General features: G+C 36.0%; 1 protein-coding gene across 1 annotated transcript; it reads left to right on the top strand.

Annotated features, from left to right (window-relative positions):
* The first annotated feature begins 225 nt into the window (after positions 1-225).
* LOC121389925 (protein PRRC2C-like) lies at positions 226-20,704 on the top strand. The gene is made up of 5 exons (XM_041521592.1): positions 226-710; positions 1,487-1,915; positions 4,089-4,135; positions 6,484-6,630; positions 12,254-20,704. The coding sequence occupies exons 1-5, from the start codon at positions 290-292 to the stop codon at positions 12,335-12,337; spliced, it is 1,128 nt and encodes a 375-aa protein (XP_041377526.1). The 5' UTR covers positions 226-289; the 3' UTR covers positions 12,338-20,704.

A 20,704-nucleotide genomic window follows, 5' to 3' on the forward strand; every position in this document is an offset into this window, starting at 1 on the left:
TGTCTGATTGTGTACTGTTATCCCAGTTACTCGGTGACTATTCGCGTTACGTCTGACAAGTTGAATTACTAATTATACTATAAATGCTTTTAACCGTAGCACAAAATCATGCCTTGCCCTATTTCATAGCCGTGTCAGCAAGTGTGGTTTCATTTCCTGCGCATGCGTTTTGTGTTTTGATGGTGGATTTCCGTTTCTATGGTGTTGTATATATACATTATGGCGGTAAAAATATACAATGATGCTTAAATGATTCCTGTTTTACATTTAGATCTGGTCTCTGGTGACAATGTCAGTGGGACCAATGGTAGCAAAAGGACAAACAAATTTTACATTTCTTAACTCAAACCTATGGGTGGTAAAAGACCCTTCTTTGATAGGCACGTTTATTGAAACCACAACCGAAGCGAGTCGAGCTCAGCCTCAACTGGCTCAAGGGCGTAAAAAACGTATCTCGGACTCGGTCTCTGACTTAATTAGGAAAGATGAGTCGCAAGCAGCACCCAGTATAAATGCAAGTCTGAGTACAATTTCGCTAAAAACGGAGCTTGTGAAACCGAGAAACTTGAGTTCGGCAAAACATTCCAAGAACATCAGTAGCGCTACACAGCCACCGAGTATGACGCCGGGCAAAATGAACGACTTCACTAAATATTACAGTCTCAACTCGGCCCTGCTCACAAAGCCTGTCAACATGCAAAATGGAAAAGGTAATTATAATTTTTTAACCTGTTAAAGCTGACCTTATATATTTGTAAAGAGGGTTGTGGGGTGCAGTCTCTGGTGACGGGTGGGGGGTGGGACACTAGAGTAGAACTAAACATCACTCACTCCCCTAAGACTAGACCCAGCATAGTAATTTTTAGCACCCGTTAACATTAACGACTTAACATTGACAGATTAAAATAAATAATAAATAGTAAGTACTGCAAAAATTGTTAAATATTCATACCGAATTTGGTAATATCTAGCCCGAGTACTCTGACTGTAAGAGAGCTAGACGGACATTTGGACATAAATAAGCTCTCATTACAGTCAGAGACCAAGCTATGTATTTTTTTGGCAATTGCCGACAACCAAAACTCGAAAATGATCGATGTAAAGGTATTTGATGTCAAACATAGGATTGTTGTGGTATTAGAACAGAAATCTTTACCAACTTTTTGCCAAAAAATCTGGGTATGGTGCCATACCCATTTTACCCTCTGGCAGAAACCCTGACCATCTTGCCTCAATCAGCACTATGCTGCGCTGAGATTTAAAAAGCCTTTTTCAGTAATTAATGCCTTCTATATCTTTTGCCATTCATTTATTAAAGCAAGCACATAAATTACATTAATGTTTATTGTAAAAAAAAAAAAGGTGTATTTTTAATGAAAAACGCGTGCCCCGAAAATGGTAAAAATGCCCCCAAAGTGTTTGGTCTACCATGCCTTGCCTAATTTCTAGAGAAATCACTATAAATGTCAGCTTCTTTCCATTTCAGCCTCACACTCGCAGAAACACCACAAGTCCTCATACAGTAGTAAGAAAAACCGATCATCGAACGAATCGAAGAAACATTGGGCCTCTAGTCAGTGTTCCAGCATGCCTCTGTCTAAAGTTCATTTCCAATTCGGAGGCCAGGACGGATCAGGCTATCCCGGCTACAAGTCGAAGCGGTACGAATCTAGACAGTCCAACTTCGCAAGATCAGACTCGCCAGTCAGTCGGTCATCCTTCACGGGGCGAGAGTTACCTCCCTGTAATAAGGACGGATTTTCGACGGGTCCATTACGAAGATCGTTGAATCAGTCGAACAATGCTATTGCCCTGAAACACGCGAAAAAGGTTTTTCTCTCGGAGAAACAGTCGGGGTCTATGAAGATAGAGGGCATAGATGTGCCGTGTGCACCACCGGCGACACCTACACCAGGTAAGTTTGAAGGAAAAGGAAAGGAATGTATGTTTAACCACACCCCAGCACATTTTTGGAAGAAAAGGAAGAAGGAAGAAATGTTTTTTATTTAATGATGAACACAACACATTATTTACAGTTATGTGACATATATCATCATCGCAATACGAAGTGAGGTATAATTTTGTATATTGAAATTTGTTTTCCCTATAAGTTTGTATAGCATACAGAGCAGGTGCGTATGCTGGGGGATGGTTTCGGGGGTCAAAACCTCCATGCTCAAGAAAATTGTGTTTTTGTTTGTTTTTTCTCCAATATATTTTATAGGGGAGCATGACTCGACCCCAATAAACTTAACTTCCTACAGTCTAGACCCCACCCCCCCTCCCCCCCTACTAAAATGTCTGCACACTCGCATGCTGGCCTGTAGCAGATGTTGGAGGAGATTCGGGTGTCACGCCTCTAAAAATTAATTGTCCCCAACCCTTAGAATCCACTATTGTAAGTGTGCTTTTATTAAGATATTTAAATTTGTTTCAAATCTCATTTTTGAGGATATTTAAGAAATACAATTTACTATATTCATGTCCATTAGATACCATTTGTCTTACATCTTGTCATTTAAGGGTGTATACTACCAAATAAAATACGACAATAGTAACATATGTGGCTAAAACTCCTACCTGCAGCGTATCAATCGACATAAACACCACGGATATAAATACTACCACCCCTCACACTCAGAAAAAATTGGGGGTCAATCTGCTCGTTTCTGAGATAACGGGTTAGTGTCTATAACTACCCTAGTTCCGCACAAAATTCGAGTACTTTTTTGTACAGGTACCCCATACATGTTTCAAGCACACGGCTACTTGACACATTGGTACTAGATGAAATAAAATTGCATATTTTTTTTACCCAGATGAAACTATTATTTATGACAACCAACACACTCACATTTATAACCAATCACACTCACAGGATTTGTGGTGTTCACTTCTCTATCAAAAGTTGGGTACACCTCGAACTTTGACCCAGCCGGAAGTTACATGTATTTGATTTAGTACTACCTTAAAACTATACTAATTAAATACAATTTAAAACAGTTTGTTGTAAGATAAATGGTATTTATGGCTGCTCATGTAGTAATATTCTCTATTAGCATGTAAACAAATTTCATTCATATGCTTAAATATTCCTTCCGCTTTTAATTTAAAAGGAAACATCTATATTAAATACATGTAGTATCTGCTGTACATTGCAATACAGTATTGACCATATTGTTGCACAAGAGGAACCTGCCATCGTGTCCATATTACATCAAAACAATTTGAAATACAGAACTCGCATACTGACAAGATTTGTTCATGTGGATAACTAAGGTACATGTATGTTTGGTACAGATTTCAAGTGAAAGAAAGAAAGAAATGTTTTATTTAACGACACACTCAAGACATTTTATTTACGGTTATATGGCATCAGATATATGGTTAAGGACCACACAGATTTTGAAAGGAAACCCACTGTCACCACTACATGGGCTACTCTTTCCGATTAGCAGCAAGGGATCTTTTATTTGCACTTCCCACAGGCAGAATAACACAAACCATGGCCTTTGTTGAACCAGTTATGGATCACTGGTCGGTGCAAGTGGTTTACACCTACCCATTGAGCCTTGCGGAGCACTCACTCAGGGTTTGGAGTCGGTATCGGGATTAAAAATCCCATGCCTCGACTAGGATCCGAACCCAGTACCTACCAGCCTGTAGACCGATGGCCTAACCACGACACCACTGAGGCCGGTAGATTTCAAGTGAATCTGAGACCGAAGTGTGTGGGAGATTTGTTGATTTGACATTGAATGACTCTTCAGGAATCTTTGATATGCACCATCATACAGACAGGATAGTAAGTACATACTACTGCCTTTATTACAGTCGACAGAGATCAGTCCAAGATTGATTGTGCATTGATAGGCAAGGCACATTTTTGGAGACCTCCATGGCACTTTTGCTTTGGGGATATCATGGAATGAGTTACAAAACATTGGAGAGGAAGTGGGCATGTTTGAAACCCTGGAAACTCTCCTCCAAAAATGACTTTTAACTACATGTAACATGTATGTGTATGAAACTATCGGACAAAACCCTGAAAAATGTATTCATTGTCTTAACTTATTTTTTTATTTCAGAACAACTACTGCAATATGAATATGTTCCAAGTTTGAAAGACATTCGGGTATGTATACCTGAAATCACGTTACAACTTACAATTGCTTGACAGTTATAAATTTGAAAAGTTCAAGAATTAAATAAAATAATTAAATTCAATTAATTAAATAAAATGGATAACATTTTAAAGCATTTATTATTTTTTGTTGTTTAGTAAAAAAAAAAACCTTTGCAATTAAGAAAATTTTCACGGCCAAAAAGATGCCATGGAATACAAATAATCTCTATGACATTGCCAGAGGTGGATCTAGGGTGGGGGAAAGGGCCCACCCCCCCTAAATTTGCGACATGTATATATTTTATTATTATTTTTTTTTTATGATCCCACTCCAAACCTCCCCCAAAGTTCCCTTGGCATTTCGCCTCATGTCACTGGGGCCCCCCTAAATGGATTTTCTGGATCCGCCACTGATTGCTGTTTGCCACAGGTAATTGCAGAGATTGTGTATTCCATGCTGAATTTTTAGATGAGACTAGGAGTGTGGTACGTCCAGAAATCTGGCTCGAAACATTTACAGGGCACAATATTTCACAAGAACTGGTGTTTTATTCGCGTGCCAGTTACGCAACATTAAAATCATGAGAACCGCCATTCAGTTATGTTGTGAACAATTACATTCTAAAATTAAAAGTACTATACATGTATATCAGTAATGAAAATGAAAATCAGTTTATGTTTTTGAACCATCAGTATAACACAGAACCATAGTTCAAGTGTTTTAGGATTACATGTAGGTAGGTCTAACTCATCGGTTACGAGAACTATATTCATGTAACATAATAATCGGTTACCTATAAGTAAAACTCACCTGAACTGATTTCCAGATACCTAAGATTTTGAAATTTTTACCCCTGCTTTTAGAACATTCCAGTTTGATGGTTTTTCTAATCCTTTTATACATTGGTATATCTGATTTGCCTGTCACCGTAAAACAACCTAGTGACCTAACAAAATGATTGTTGGGATATAAAATAGAAGATATAGGAGAGCAGAGTTTATAGGTTGAACGTGCAAAAAAAATGTCCTGCTTCCAATTAAATGATGTCATGTCCCTCACACATTAATATGTAAATTTATCCCAAAATACGAGTACAATTTAAAAAAAAAAATTTGAGTGAAGTAAACATCACTTATATTGTTTCTATTAATACAAAATGTAAAGAAAAGTACAAACAAGTTTCCATGGAAACATAGTTTTATGGTGTCAAAATGTCACGTCCGTCACAAAAAATTATCATGAAAGGCCCTGGTAACACCTAACTAATTCAGTGGAATCTGTTCAAACTAGGGGCCTAATTCACCAAGCTCTCTATAATAGGCTCTGCTAGACAACAAAGCATCCTCTTTGTAAGTCTTTTAGCATTGTATTGCGAGATCGCAAAGTTGCGAGAGTTTAGTGAATTAGGCCCCAGATTACCCTGGGATCTCAACATTCATCCTTCTAAGATAGGGATCTGGTATATCCGGGATTTTCATTTGGTCACCTGTCAGAGAAAATCGGAATCGGCAGAATCATTCCAAAATATCCCGAAAAAAAGAACCCGTGTTGCAGTAATAAGTATATTATTATTAACAATTAAAGGTTACATTTGTTTAAATGTGTAGTGAGTGGTGAGAAAATGTTTACCAGTTTAATGTTGTTATAGGATGGAGAGCTATACATAGACATCTTTTGTATAATAATACAGTTGTCTGTATCTTTATTATAGGTCCAGCGAGCAGTGAGGCAGCATTTACCAGTCTAATGATGTTATAGGAGTTATAGTAATAAATAACTACATCTGTTGTATGATGTTTAAGTTGTCTGTCATCTATTGCAGACACAGTGAGCGGTAAGACATTGTACATCTTTTGTATGATGCTTAAGTTGTCTGTCGTCTATTGCAGACACGGTCAGCGGTGAGGCAATGTACATCTTTTGTATGATGTTTAAGTTGTCTGTCATCTCTTGCAGGCACAGCGAGCAGTGAGGCAACGTTTACCAGTCTGATGATGTTATAGCATCTATAATATTAAATAACAATATTTTTTGTATGGTGTTTTAAGTTGTCTGTCATCTATTGCAAAGACAGCGAGCAGTGAGGCAACGTTTACCGGTCTAATGATGTTATAGCGTCTATAATATTAAATAACAATATTTTTTGTATGGTGTTTAAGTTGTTTGTCATCTATTGCAGGCACAGCGAGCAGTGAGGCAACGTATACCGGTCTAATGATGTTATAGCATCTATAATAATAAATAACAATATTTTTTGTATGGTGTTTAAGTTGGCTGTCATCTATTGCAGGCACAGCGAGTGGTGAGGCAATGTACATTTTGTATGATGTTTTAAGTTGGCTGTCATCTATTGTAGGCACAGCGAGCAGTGAGGCAGCGTTTACAGATCATGGAGAAGCAGGAACAGCGGCGCCAGGACCGACAGAAAGAGGAGCAGGCCAAGCTGGACAAACAGATGAACAGACAGAAAGAAATTCAGTTGAAGAGGAAACAACGCCAAGAGGTAACCACACTGACATATACAGGCGTATATCTGCAGTGGTTTAATGGGCTTAAAAAACCCCTAAAAACTGCTAATTGAAAAGTATTGCAGGTTTCCTCTGAAGACGTATACATGTATGTTTTACAATTAACAGTTGTTTGACATCCAACAGCCGATGAATTAATCAATGTGATGCAATTGAAAAGTGTAGCATTTTTCATTTCAACTTATTTTTGTGCTTATTTCCTTTCAAGGTTCAACAGGGCGTCTAGAATTTTTATAAAATCCACTAGCCATGGGATCAGTTGAATATTTATTAGTCACGATTAAAAATTCGCTAGCTCTAAGTTACTTTAAATTAATACAATTTTACTAATAGTAATAATATCGCCTAAAGAGGGAGATAAAGCTTTAAAAAAAAAAGATTGGGGGATGGAGTCGGGACAGTTTATTCATGTTTACAAAATATATTTAAATGCAGCATTTGACAACTTTTTTTTTCACTCTCCGTCGGGCATGGTAATGATAGTTATTTACTAGCCCAACATTGAATATCACTAGCCATGGGAGTGGGGTTACCATAATCTACAAACCCTGTGTTCAAGCACGCTGTCCTGGGCACACCTCAGCTATCAGGGCTGCCTGTCAAGGACAGTGGGTTACTAGTTAGTTGTTAGAGGTTAGTGAGAGAGAAGTCAGTGTAGTGGCCTTACACCTACCCATTTCATTTCAACATATTTTCATCCTTCTATCCAATTAAGGTTCAAGCATGCTGTCTTGGGCACACCTCAACTATCTGGGCTGCCTGTCCAGGGCAATGGGTTAGTTGTTAATTGTTAGTGGTTAGTGACAGAGAAGAGGGTGTAGTGGCTTTACACCTACCCATTGAGTCGTTAAAACTCACTCTGGGTGGGATCCAGGACCGGCTGCAAACCGATGGCTTAACCACGACGCTACCTACATGTAGGCCAGTACCAATCCATTGAGTCAGTAAAACTTGCTCTGGGTGGGAGCTGGTTTTCGAGATATGAACCCAGTACCTACCAGCCTTAAGTCTGATGGCTTAACCACTACAGTACCAAGGATTGTGAAGTGGGTTTCCACTGAAGACTTTCAGGGCTTTAGATTGCGTCAAAGTCAAGACGATAAACGTACCCAAATTAAGCACACAATATTTCACCTCAACAGGCCCTAATCTAGAAATGAAAAAGTAGGAGAAGTGACTTCTCCCTTCCCAGGAGAAAGGGGAGAAATTTGATAAACATAGGCGGTACATATTTCATAACATTTCCACGTTCATTCAGGAATATTCTGTATTTTAGTCGGTTCCAATCATAATATTTCGATATAAAATACTACTTCCAGTAATAAGATTTAGACAAAACAGTTGTATGATTTTATGAAAACTTGATATTATTAAGTAGTTGATAATTAAAGTATTAATTAGTATTTTCTGGCATTACTGAAATGAATGAGGCCGAGGATTAACCACACTTGTCTGGTCACAGTACACGGCACAACACATGGCACTTTTTGAAAAACAATAGCCCGGTTTACGGGTATATCTGAAAAATGTCAACATTAGCTACGACACTACACATGTTGGGGTCTTAACGTCTGTAGTGTGATTTCGATTTTGAAATCTGATTAGTTCTGAAATATTACAGCGACTTCGACATCTCGCTACTGCAAATAACTCAGCGATTTGAGCGGACTTTCAGCTGAAAAAAACCCCACTTATTTTGCTGGCAAGATTAGGGCTTGCCTCAAAACCGCTGAAATGTTAAGTTCAATTGCATTAAAATAACTTGAAATACATTTCTGAATATTGACAACTCTCCAGCAGCTGTTACTGAACGAAATTGACCTTCCTGTACTCAGAAAAGACAAAAGTCCCCATTGTGCCCAAATTAGTGAAGATCTAAAGCCGTGACTAAGTCATCCAATAGCCAATGATTAATTAATCGATGTGCTCTAGTGGTGTAATTGAAAAGTGTCGCAGGTTTCCTCTGGAGACTTTGTCTTACATTTATCAGTTGTTTGACATCCATTAACTGATGATTAATTAATCAATGTGCCATAGTGATGTTGTTGCCAAAACAAACTTTGCTTTGCTTAAAGCTGCAATGTCTGGTTTCAGTCGTATACAGTCAAGTTCTAAGTTCAAATACAAGCATAACTGCACTTTTAATTCACTCGTGAATTGTCGTCATTAACGCATATCGTCAAATGCTTACTAGCCAGTTAGAACAATTCTCGCCATTTTGTAATACCGAGCGGATTCTAGCAGCCACTTCCTAGCAGCAAATTACGCTAGCAGCCAATTTCAGCAGACACGCATGGCGACGTTCTAAACACCGGACTCGTACGCCTTTTATAATGTGTGTTGTGGTGTGGGCTATACAAAACTAGTTGGACATCCTATATTACCGTAGTACAGACGGATTTTTAAAATGATACTTCAGATATTATAAAAGTGCTTAATAAAACGGTTAATTTGTATTTATACAGATATTAGTAACAATAAGACTGTGAAAATGAGTCTTGGTTATTATTTTGTTTTTGTGTTGTTATTATATAAAACTCTAAAATTCTTAAGTTGTAGTGAATAATAAAAATTAGCATAACAGTGTGTTTAAAAGTGTGTGAAATACAGGTAACAATCGAAAGGCGTATGAGTCCGGTGTTTAGAACGTCACCATGAGTGTCTGCTGAAAGTGGCTGCAAGCGGAATTGGCTGCTAGAATCCGCTCGGTTTTTGTAATGCAACAAGCGTACTATTTTTAGCCCAGAGGGACCCCGGCAAAAGTGTCCCACTTTCAAAATACTGGGTTTATTTTTAACTTAGAAAAGCCAGTGTAGTGAAACCAATTTGGAGTGCGGTGTCTTATATGCACCAAACGTAATGGGATTTTCTGTTCTAAATGCTTAAATAATAAAAATATTCCAGACAATGTACATTTAAGAATGCAGAAACCACTTCTTCATTGTGGATGAAATTCTGTGACTCTGCTTAGCCTGCCGGCCACAGTATATAGACTTTCCAATGTTTAAATTAAAAAAAGTATTGTTTTTACAAGGAAATGAAATTGGTTTTTTTTTTAATGGGTATAATTATTATCACAACCCCCCCCCCCCCCCCAAAAAAAAAAAAAATATATATATACAGTCGACCTTCGATAACTCAAACTTCGATCTTTCAAAAACGTCGATCTATACTACAGGTAGTGAAACCACAAATTTTTCACAATAGTGACATGAAACAGGACGCAGATACATAAAAAATTGTAACACGAGTAACAGTAAAATATGTAACGCGAGTTACCAACATTTTATTTGAATAGAACAATACCAGTGTATAAATAATTAGGCCAACATACTTCTCACCAACACCAAGTTAGTTTTGGCTGCCATGTACTGGCTAATAAGTCTAAATATATATGTGCAATTCCAGGGTTACACGCGTTACATTTTGACCTTATTAATTCTTTTGATTTGCTCAGGATTAATAATTATACGTTCAACACTTATTTTCTTTATTACATTTTATTAGTTAAATAATCAATGTATATTATAAAAAATAGAAAAAGGAAATATGTTGATTAGTTTTCATATTGTGAATGTGTAAACATCGGTTACTCGCGTTACAGAAAAAAGGACATGACAAAAAATTAACACACTAAACATCCAGTCTCCACATACAGTAACTGTAGCTACGATAAAAGTGGATATATTGGTGTATAGCTATGGTGTTTAGGTATCTTTATATGATAAAAGTTTTGAAATTGTACAATTACATATAATACATTTTTGGTTATCAAAATAGTCGGTTACTCGCATTACAATTTGTCCGCTATTTGGTAATGGCTAAACAAAATTATTTTAAAGAATGTCAAACTTTTATTGAAAGAAACACCAGAAAGCCACACAAATCAACAGGGTAAATGTTACCGACAAATTAAACTTACAATAAGTTAAACAATTAATAAATGAACAATTTTTAACGTGAGTAACCGATCATTTTGATAACCAAAAATGTATTAATTGTACAATTTCAAAACTCTTATCATATAAAGAAACCTAAACACCATAGCTATACACCAATATATCCACTTTTATCATAGCTGTTACAGTATGAGGAGACTTTGGATTTTAAGTGTGTTCATTTTTTGTCATGTCCTTTTTTTTGTAACGTGAGTAACCGATATTTACATATTCACTTTATGAAAACTAATCAACATATTTCCTTTTTTTTATTTTATAATATACATTGATTATTTAACTAATAAAATGTAATAAAGAAAGTAAGTGTTGAATGTATAATTGTTAATCCTGAGCAAATCAAAAGAATTAGTATGGTAAAAATGTATAACGTGAGTAACCGTGGAATTGCCCGACTATATTCTGAACACATTATATGGTTTTCCATCAAACTCTTGACATGCGTATCATGTATGTCACCTTTACTCTTGGTAATCTTTATTGAAGGGGCGGGATGTAGCCCAGTGGAAAAGCGCTCGCTTGATGCGCAATCGGTGTAGGATCAATCCCCGTCAGTGGGCCCGTTGAGCTATTTTTCGTTCTATCTAGTGCTCAATAATTTCGTACGTACAAAAAATTTATATTTTTGGAAATAAAACGAAATTTAACCTAGTACAAATATTAGAACGATCAGAAACACGTTTAATATACAGCCACTAATATTATATGCAGAAAAATATATTTGATATGTAATTACAATCGTAAAAAGGTCTTTGTTAGTCGATAACATCTTTAAAAGTGCAGCAAACTTAAGAATGTCCCTTTAATAGTAAAAAAATATGTTGTAGTGGTTAAAGACTAGAGTCTGTTACTTTAATGTGTGGTAAGGTGTGGTGAAACAAATATTCCTTTTCTTGTCTTTTGGGGGGGGGGGGGGGTGTTTAAGTCAGTGGTACAGCGCTCGCCTGATGCGCAATCGATCTAGGATCGATCCCCATCGGTTGGCTCATTGTGCTATTTCTCGTTCAAGCCAGTGCTCCACAACTGGTGTAACAAAGGTCATGGTATGTACTATCCTGTCTGTGGGATGGTGCATATAAAAGATCCCTTGCTGCTAATCGAAAAGAGTAGCCCATGAAGTGGCAACAGTGGGTGTCCTCTCTCTATATCTGTGTGGTCTTTAACCATATATCTGACGCCATATAACTGTAAATAAAATGTGTTGAGTGCGTCGTTAAATAAAACATTCCTTTCTTCCTTTATTGACGTTATTGTGCAGGATTTAGCTTAATCAGCAGGGTGTCCATTTTACGGTCGCCTTAGGCGAGTGAAAGCAACATCAGGGAAGTAAAAATGTTATGAGTCACCCACTTGGGGACCAAAATTTTGCACATTTGTTAAGCCTATAACGTATTATTTGTACGTACAAAAAAAATATATATTACGAATTAAAGTAAAAACTGAGTGCTACAAACATTAGTATACGACCGCAAACCCATTCAATACACAGACACTGGTATTCTAAACAAGAAAATGTATTTAATATGAAATAGTCACCAACGAGGCTCTGTTATCGCAAAACATCTTACAATGGCTGCAAACTCAGGACAGTCCCTTTCATGTGGTTTCATTAAAACAAAATAAACTTTTAACTTTGTTTCAGATCTACGCCCTGAATGAGATGATGACAGCACTAGAAAACAAAAGATTTGAAGAGTTCTGTAAAGCAAAAGGCATCAGTTTATGACATACATCTGGACTACACAGCTGTCGTGATTGTTCGCTAATTTACTGTGCCAAATATATTTAGTAAATAATTAATTTTGAAAAGATTTTACAGGTGGCATTCGAACCAGGGATGGCGGTGGGACAGTTTCAGAAATATTTAAAGAACATAAAGGAACAATCGGTGACATGCATGTACATAACTTACCATTTGTGACACCCAATAGCCGATGTGTATTTTTGTGCTGGGGTGTCGTTAAACATTCATTCATTCATTCACATGCATGTACATGGGTAAAATTAATATTACCTGTAATTTTTAAATATTGTCCCCTATGATTTTAAACTACTGAACTTTGGTAATATTTCACCTTTAAAGTGGAGTACAATAGGGAACATTTTGTTCAGAATGACACAGCATGTTTCTGAGATCTCTACATAATTTTAAAACTGTAAACAGTAGTTGCTAATCAATTTTTAGTTGACTACAGTCCGTCCCATCCTCGGAAAAAAATGTTTTTTATTAAATAATTTCAATTTGGTTTGTTGTAAAAAGAAAAGTAAAAGTGTTTTGGTAATAACAAACATATATTTTTTTTTGTGTGTGCAATTTAGACAAAAATCGGCTCAGAAATAAATAACGTTTAGTAAATTCTGTAGTATGAAAAACGTGTTTCCCGTGGGACGGACTATAGAAATATCACTAATCATTTTTGTAAAAGCTAAATGTTCCCAAACCAGATGAACTGCAAACTATTACCTGTTAAAATATTAAATATAAAACATTATTACTTGCAAAACTATTACTTGTAGAAATGTTACCTGTAAAATATATTGCTGTATTGCCTATAAAAATATATTATGCACAAGTACATTCACAGTCAGTGCCACCTTATCGCATGGGCACACTGGGCAGTTGCCTGTGGGCCCCGCGATTTTTGGGGCCCCAAAATTCAATTTGAAAAGTAAAAAATTAATGTTCATATTATTAAATAGGGGCCCCAGTCCACTGCTTTGCCGGGGGGCCTTAAATATTCTTAAGATGGTCCTGTGTTCTGTTACCTGTAAAATACTTTATTAAGCAAGCTATAATTGTCATCATATTTTACTTGTTACCAACATAGTGCTATATAATTTAATATTAAGAGTGGGATCTAGCTTGGTCAGTAGAGCACTCGTCTGTCCATGGATCACAGGATCAAATCTGCTTGGTGGACCTACTCTGTGATTGCCATTGGGTTTTATCATTCCCTTGCGACTGGTATATCAAAGACTGAATGCACGGCTGTCCTGTCTGTGGGAAAGTGAATATAAAAGATTCATTGCTGTTGATGAAAAGGAAATGTAGTAGTGTAGGACTTCTAGAATGTTTATCAAATCCACTAGCCATGGGATCTATGATTTATAAAAATTACTAGCCACATATTAATAATTCACTAGCCCTACTTTACTATAAGTTAATACAATTTTACTAAATAATAGTAATAATTGGATATGTCGCCTAAATCTCTAACATTGGGGGCTTGAGGTGGAGGAAGAGTATTCATATTTACAAAATAGACTTAACAGCAACATTTGACAAAAAAAAAATTCACTAGTTGTCGGGCATGGCAATAGTATTTATTCACTAGCCCAGCATTGAATATCACTAGCCATGGTAGTGGGGCTACCATAATCTAGAAGCCTTGTAGTAGCGTTCTTCTAAAACTATACATCAGAATTGTCAAATCTATGACGTCCAGTAGCAGACGATAACTATAAATCCAGGGCTAGCTATGGCACTCGCCAAATTTGACAACTGCGAATTTTAAAAACAATTGGCGAATTTGATTTTGATTTTGCGAAATAATTTTTAGTAATAATTGATATTTTGTTAGATTATAACTGGATTTCTGCCATTTTTACAGATTTCACAGATCATTTGCCGAAGGTTGCTACTTGCCCAGAACTAACCCTGAAATCAATGTTCTGCAGTGGTGTCATAAAAAACACCTTTATATAGCCTTACATAAGAAAAATAACCACTTAGTTTTGGCTTAGTATATGGTGATAAAATGCTGAAGTGAAATATGTATGTTGTATATTTGAAGTCACCCGATCATTGTCTAGTAAACCAACTGCCATTGAACCCATTCTTTAAAGTGTTGGATTGCCAGAGATAAACTAAATCCAGTATTATTACTATTAAGGATATTCTTGCCATTTTTTCATACTTTGTTATCTGGGGCCTAATTCACAAAGGTCTCTTAGGCTCTGCTAGACAATAAAGCATCCTCTTTGCAAGTCTTTTAGCATTGCACTGTGAAATCGCAAAGTTGCGAGAGTGCTAGTGAATTAAGCCCCTGGTCCGTAGAGGTGTAACAATACGTCTACACAGTATTGTTTCATGATTTTAGGACCCCAGTATGATGCATTGAGGGTAGTCAAGGGGAATAACTTACAACTAGAGTAGGTGGCATTCTACAATGCCACCGTCGGTTCTTTATTTTGTACAGGTAATTGTATCAGTACATATATACAGAACTTCACATACGTTTTTTTGCTTTCTATTTATTGTACAAGTGAAATAAATAAGAAGCGAAAACAACGTATGTGAAGTTCTGTATTTATTACATACTTTTTTCTTTTTCTTTACACAAACAGTTTTTAATTTAACGTCATAACCACATTTTCTTAAATCTATTAATCAGTCCTTTCATGGATTTACTTAACGTTAAGAATCAAACTCTGCTGCAATCTTGTGTGATGTTTCAAATACAATACCACATAATTTGTAAATCATATATGATGTCAGTAATTAAAAGGCGCCAACTCAAGTAAAAATAAAAAGGGAATTTCCTATTTACAAGTTCCGGTCCAGATCGCACATGTGTGATACAAGATAAATTTATCATACTGTAATAAAAAGGTAAAAATAAAACGTGAATTCCCCATAGTAAATTTACAAGTTCCGGTCCAGATCGCACATACATGTACATGTATGTGTGATACAAGATAAATTTATCACAAGGTTTGAAAATGTCTTTATCACTATACATGTAGTAAGATCGAATAGGTATGTAATAAAACACATACATGTCTTGAAGTCACCCACGTTAATTCCGTATATACAGTGAAACCCCTTTTAAACTGGACACCCTTTGTGACCAAGACAAATATCCAGTTTTAAGAAGGATCTGGTTTAAAGAGGTTAAGTTTTGTCATGGTTTTTAAAAAGGGATTCTGTAAATCGTCCGGTTTTGGGGGAATTCCAGTTTACAGAGGGTCCGGTTTCACTGTACGTTCTTTACAACCACTAGGCCATTTCCAACTGTATTTGCTCATTCTGATCCATGGGGAAAATGGGTGTCGTGAACTCCACAAGCCTGGTATATTATGTAGTTTGGGTCGGTGATGACGCAGACGACTCGTTAGGCCCATGGGTGTCTTGGGCTTAATTTACAAAGCTTATTTAAGTCTTACATGTGAAGGGTTTGATGAAACTCGCCAAAAAGTATGGTGGTCCCAATAATAATAATGCATGTTGGCAAATTGTGGTAAGCGAACCACGAGCAAGATTTTAATGTGGAATACAAATATTAATAGTGGCTCATGTGTTATACATGTAGCTCTAAAGAAGATATTGTCTGGGCGACCAATGCCATTATGTTTATTAATATTTAAGTGACCCAAACAGGACATTGGTTACATTCAACAACCTGGCCACAGACCATTTCGAGCCCTGCATGCATGCATGTAACTACATACATACATGTACATTCATAATGCTTAAAAACCTGCGTTTAAGAAAAACTGCCTTCGTAAATTTGGTCCCTTTTGTGTGTGTGTGTGTGTGTGTGTGTGCATGTGTGTGTGTGTATAAGTCGCACACATGTGCATAAATAAATAAAATAAATAAATTTACACAAGATTCTTAAATGTTCATGTGTATAATTTCCTCGTCAGTTATTTTGAGGGATGCCGTTTCTCCCTCTCCCCTTTCCATGACATCTGCGGAGTGCATGTTTTTTACTCCTCGGTTTACGAAATTAAAATTTATGTTTATCATGTAATAGTGTAGCCTAAATTGTTTTGAGACAATCAAACACAATTTTAAACGAGAAAAAAACACATTTTGTTTTTGATTTTGTATGGATTTCTTAAAATTAATTTTAAAAACAAGATTAAAGGTGTTTTGGGGTTTTTTATTGTTTGGATCTATTAAATTTAAATTGTCTGTTATTTTATTTTAATATATACATTTTTTATGTAATAAATATTACAGGGCTAGCTCTACCACTCGTCAAGTTTTCCTGGACTGGTGCAAATTTTAGGAATTAGACAAATTTTATTTTAAATTGGTGAACTAATTTCATGTAATAATTGGTATTTTGTTGGAAAATAACTGTTTAGCATTTTTTAAAGATAATTTGGTGAAATGTTTTGCTTATCCAGAGATAGCCCTGTTATTACTTAATATATTATTAAAATTTCAAATAATATTATCATTAAATTATATGATCAAGTATTATAAATATATTTTACATGGTTTGTTAAACCGTGTTTCAGTTGGGTTTTTTTATTCTTATTTTTAATCCATGTGTATCGAAATATATTGCTCAAAAGAATAACTGTTACAATGAATGCCAGTTGAAACTGTATGCTATCTTTGCATGACGTGAGTTGTGAGAGGTGATGTCACATTTATTTCGAATTGAATGAATAACTTTAAAAAGTGACAGTGTTTTCAGTTCATGACTTGTTGAAGAGTGCCTGGGATGTGCATGTAGTCTAGTGGTAGATCTTGCCGGAGATGCAGTGAAACGAAGGAATAATCTTTCTCAGTGGTTCCACTAGTCAAAATTGGGGGGGGATCTCTAGCTCTGTCTCTCTCTCTCTTTGTGTGTGTGTGTGTCCGTCTCTCTGTCTCTGTCTATCTGTGTGTGTGTGTCTCTCTCTCCTCCTCTCTCTCTCCTCTCCCCCCCCCCCCTCTCTTTCTCTCTCTCTCTCTCCCCGTTATAACCAGTACTTGTAGATCATAAGCCGTGACAGAGTTCATTAATTAATACCTATTTCCGTGCTTATATCCAATTAAGGTTCAAGCACGCTGTCCTGGGCACACATCTCAGCTATCTGCACTGTCTGTCTAGGACAGTGGTTAGATGTTAGCGAGAGTCAGAGAGAAGCAGGTGTAGTGGCTACCCACTGTTATTAAAAGCACACTCTGAGCTCTGGGTGGGAGCCAGTACCGGGAGCCGAACCCAGTACCTACCAGCCCTATGTCCAATGGCTTAACAAATACACCACCAAGGCTGGTGGCATGTAGTTGTGTTTTATTGCTTGATTAATTATGAGTGAAAATTTATCAGTTTCTCTGTACCGATGTGATGATCAATTATTAAACTTTGTAATCAATTGTAGCTCATAAAATGTTATCTGTAATTGTTACTATAGTGTAAACAGTGGAACTGATGTAAATACAGGTACAGTTGGTTTTGAGTTTGTTTTCATGTATACATAAAGAAAACAGTTGTTTAACTGGTATTAAGGGTAAAATTTGTGATTTATAGGATAACACTACAATAAGTAGATGGCCTTATTAAGATGGTCTTATTAATTGAAATCTTATTAAGTTCATATCATTGTAACCAATTATATAATCAAAACTTGATCAGTTGGTGCTCACAAATTAATTATAAAAATTAATGATCAATGATTTAATTTCAACGAATTCCCAACACTAGTGGTATGTGCATTCCTCCCATAAAGAACATATTTTTCGTACTAGTCTAAAGGATAGGGTGTGTGCTGTCTTGTCCAAGAAAGATCACATTTTGCGTTACAGCCAGTGCTGTTTTGACTGGTACATCAAAAGCTGTTGTATTTGCTATCCTAATTTATTCATCATTTCAACCAGTGCTGCTTTGACTGGTATATCAAATGCTGTGGTATGTGCTGTCCTGTAAGAATTTTTTTATTTCTCATTCCAACCAGTGCTGCTTTGACTGGTACATGAAAGATTGTGGTATGTGCTGTCCTGTCTAAGAAAGGTCATATTTCTCATTACAACCAGTGATGCTTTGACTGGTAAATCAAAGGTTGTGGTATGTGATGTCCTGTAAGAAAGATCATATTTCTCATTCCTACCAGTCCTGTTTTAACTGGTACATCAAAGGCTGTGGTATGTGCTGTCCTTTCTAAGAAAGATCATATTTCTCATTCCTACCAATGCTGCTTTGGTACATCAAATGATGTGGTATGTGCTGTCCTGTATAAGAAAGATATTTTTCATTCCTACCAGTGCTGCTTTGACTGGTAAATCAAAGGTTGTGGTATGTGCTGTTCTGTCTAAGAAAGATCACATTTCTCATTCCTACCACTGCTGCTTTGAATGGTACGTGAATGATTGTGGTATGTACTGTCCTGTCTAAGAAAGATCATATTTTTCATTCCAACCAGTGCTGTCTGACTGGTACAACATCACCACAGGCTTGGAGATTTTTTTTGCCTGCCAATTATTTCGTGATTATATTTTATGGTCATGTTTGGTCTGGCATAATTTGTAACTTGGAGAAATGAATTTCCTGCAGGAATCTCAGCCAAGTTAAGACACCAGCATTGAGTGTCTATTTTAGTGTTGGTGTGTTGTGAAATCTTTATTCATTCATTCCATTCATTTTATTCATTCATTCATTCATCTGTTCATTCGTTCATTCATTCAGATACATAATTACTTGATCATGACATTGAATCATGTATGTTGCATGTTCCAGGTACATGTATACATGTATCACGATGGGTTTTTTTTTGTGTGTGTGGGGGGGGGGGGGTATTTTTATTTTATTTATTTTTATTTGTGTTACTTACATGTAGGTATATTTTTGTATTTTTATATAGATCTGTGTTCAGTATGTGCTTATAGTGATTGGATGGTCATTGAAAAAAAAAAAAAACTGTCAAATTTTTGGATCATTTCTACATGTCGTGATCAATTATAAAGTGTGTAATCAGTTATTGCAGGAACTCTACTGTAATTATTAAATTAGTTTATAAAATAAATGTTAGATTTGAATCCAAATATTTTCTAAAAATGGGTGTGATTTTTTTGTTTTATGTTATATATATTTTCAGAATATTGCAAAGACCTCACATCTAAAGGATGCATTCCCACCCCCCCTTAACACTCCCCCCCCCCTCCAAAAAAAAAAAAACACACAAAAAAACAACAACAACATATATATATATATATATATATATTTTTTTTTTTTTTTTTTTTTTTTTTTTTTTTTTTTTTTTTTTTTTATAAATACAGTAAGTGTGGGCCTTTATTCTCATGGTGGGAAGAGATAATAATATTAATAAAATATAAGCTAGGATTTATTTTATTGAAAACCTTAAATGTATTCCTTCACTTTTGATAAAACAATTTAAATGAAGAAATCATCTGAGATTTGCTTCTTTTTCTTTTTTCATGTATACAATTTGTAATGTGTTATATGCATTTGATACATTCACTTTAAAATGACAAACACAATTGTCTTTTCAAAATCTTTTGTGTCATACATTATTTTTCAGAGATCTATATACACAATTTTTACAAACTCATGTATCACTATGTTGTGTTCAGCTGTATAATGTTGTGTATTGTACTTTATAGTTGTCACTAATTGTAATGTGGCATAGGGTAACAAAAAACATTTGTCATGCAGAGGCCGATCTAGGGGAATAAAATTATAACTGTCGCAAAATTCAGTTTACGAATCTATTCTCACGCTGAATGCACGCAGCTAATGTCAGAATATTTATTTAATCTTAATTGTTATACTTAATTGGCACAGTTATCATGGATATGCGCAAATTCTTTGCAATTGTCTCAGCGTGTGTGTGTCAAAAACGGTCACTGACAGCATCATTAAAAAAAAAAATCACATTAGCATTACTGCCAAGAAAGAAAAAAAAGTTACAAACGAATCCCTGCGTATTTTTACATGGATTACAGAGGCGGATCGGGGGGTGTGGTGGGGGGGTGGGGGGGAGAGATTGGCCCAGCCCCCCCCCCCCCAAGATTTGCAATAGTTAGAATTTTATGGTATATTAAAAAAAAATTGCAATCCCCCTCATAACCTCCCCCAAAGTTCCCTTGGCATTCCGCCTCATGTCATTGGGGTCCCCCTAAATGGATTTTCTGGATCCGCCACTGTCATGTTGTTTGTTTTTGTGTCATTTTCGTTTTTTCGTTTGTTTTGGGGGTTTTGATGTTTTGGGGGGGGGGGGGGGTAAATCTGTGTTAATAATAACATGACTGATATCAGTATTGAAACGGGGAGAAATGGGTTGGGTGGGGAGGTTGTTTTTTGTCGGAAGTGAATTTTGGATACATGTATTACTATCAATAAAGAATACAGTATTA

The sequence above is a fragment of the Gigantopelta aegis genome, chromosome 15 (genome assembly GCF_016097555.1).
Source record: "Gigantopelta aegis isolate Gae_Host chromosome 15, Gae_host_genome, whole genome shotgun sequence".
NCBI lineage: Eukaryota > Metazoa > Mollusca > Gastropoda > Neomphalida > Peltospiridae > Gigantopelta > Gigantopelta aegis.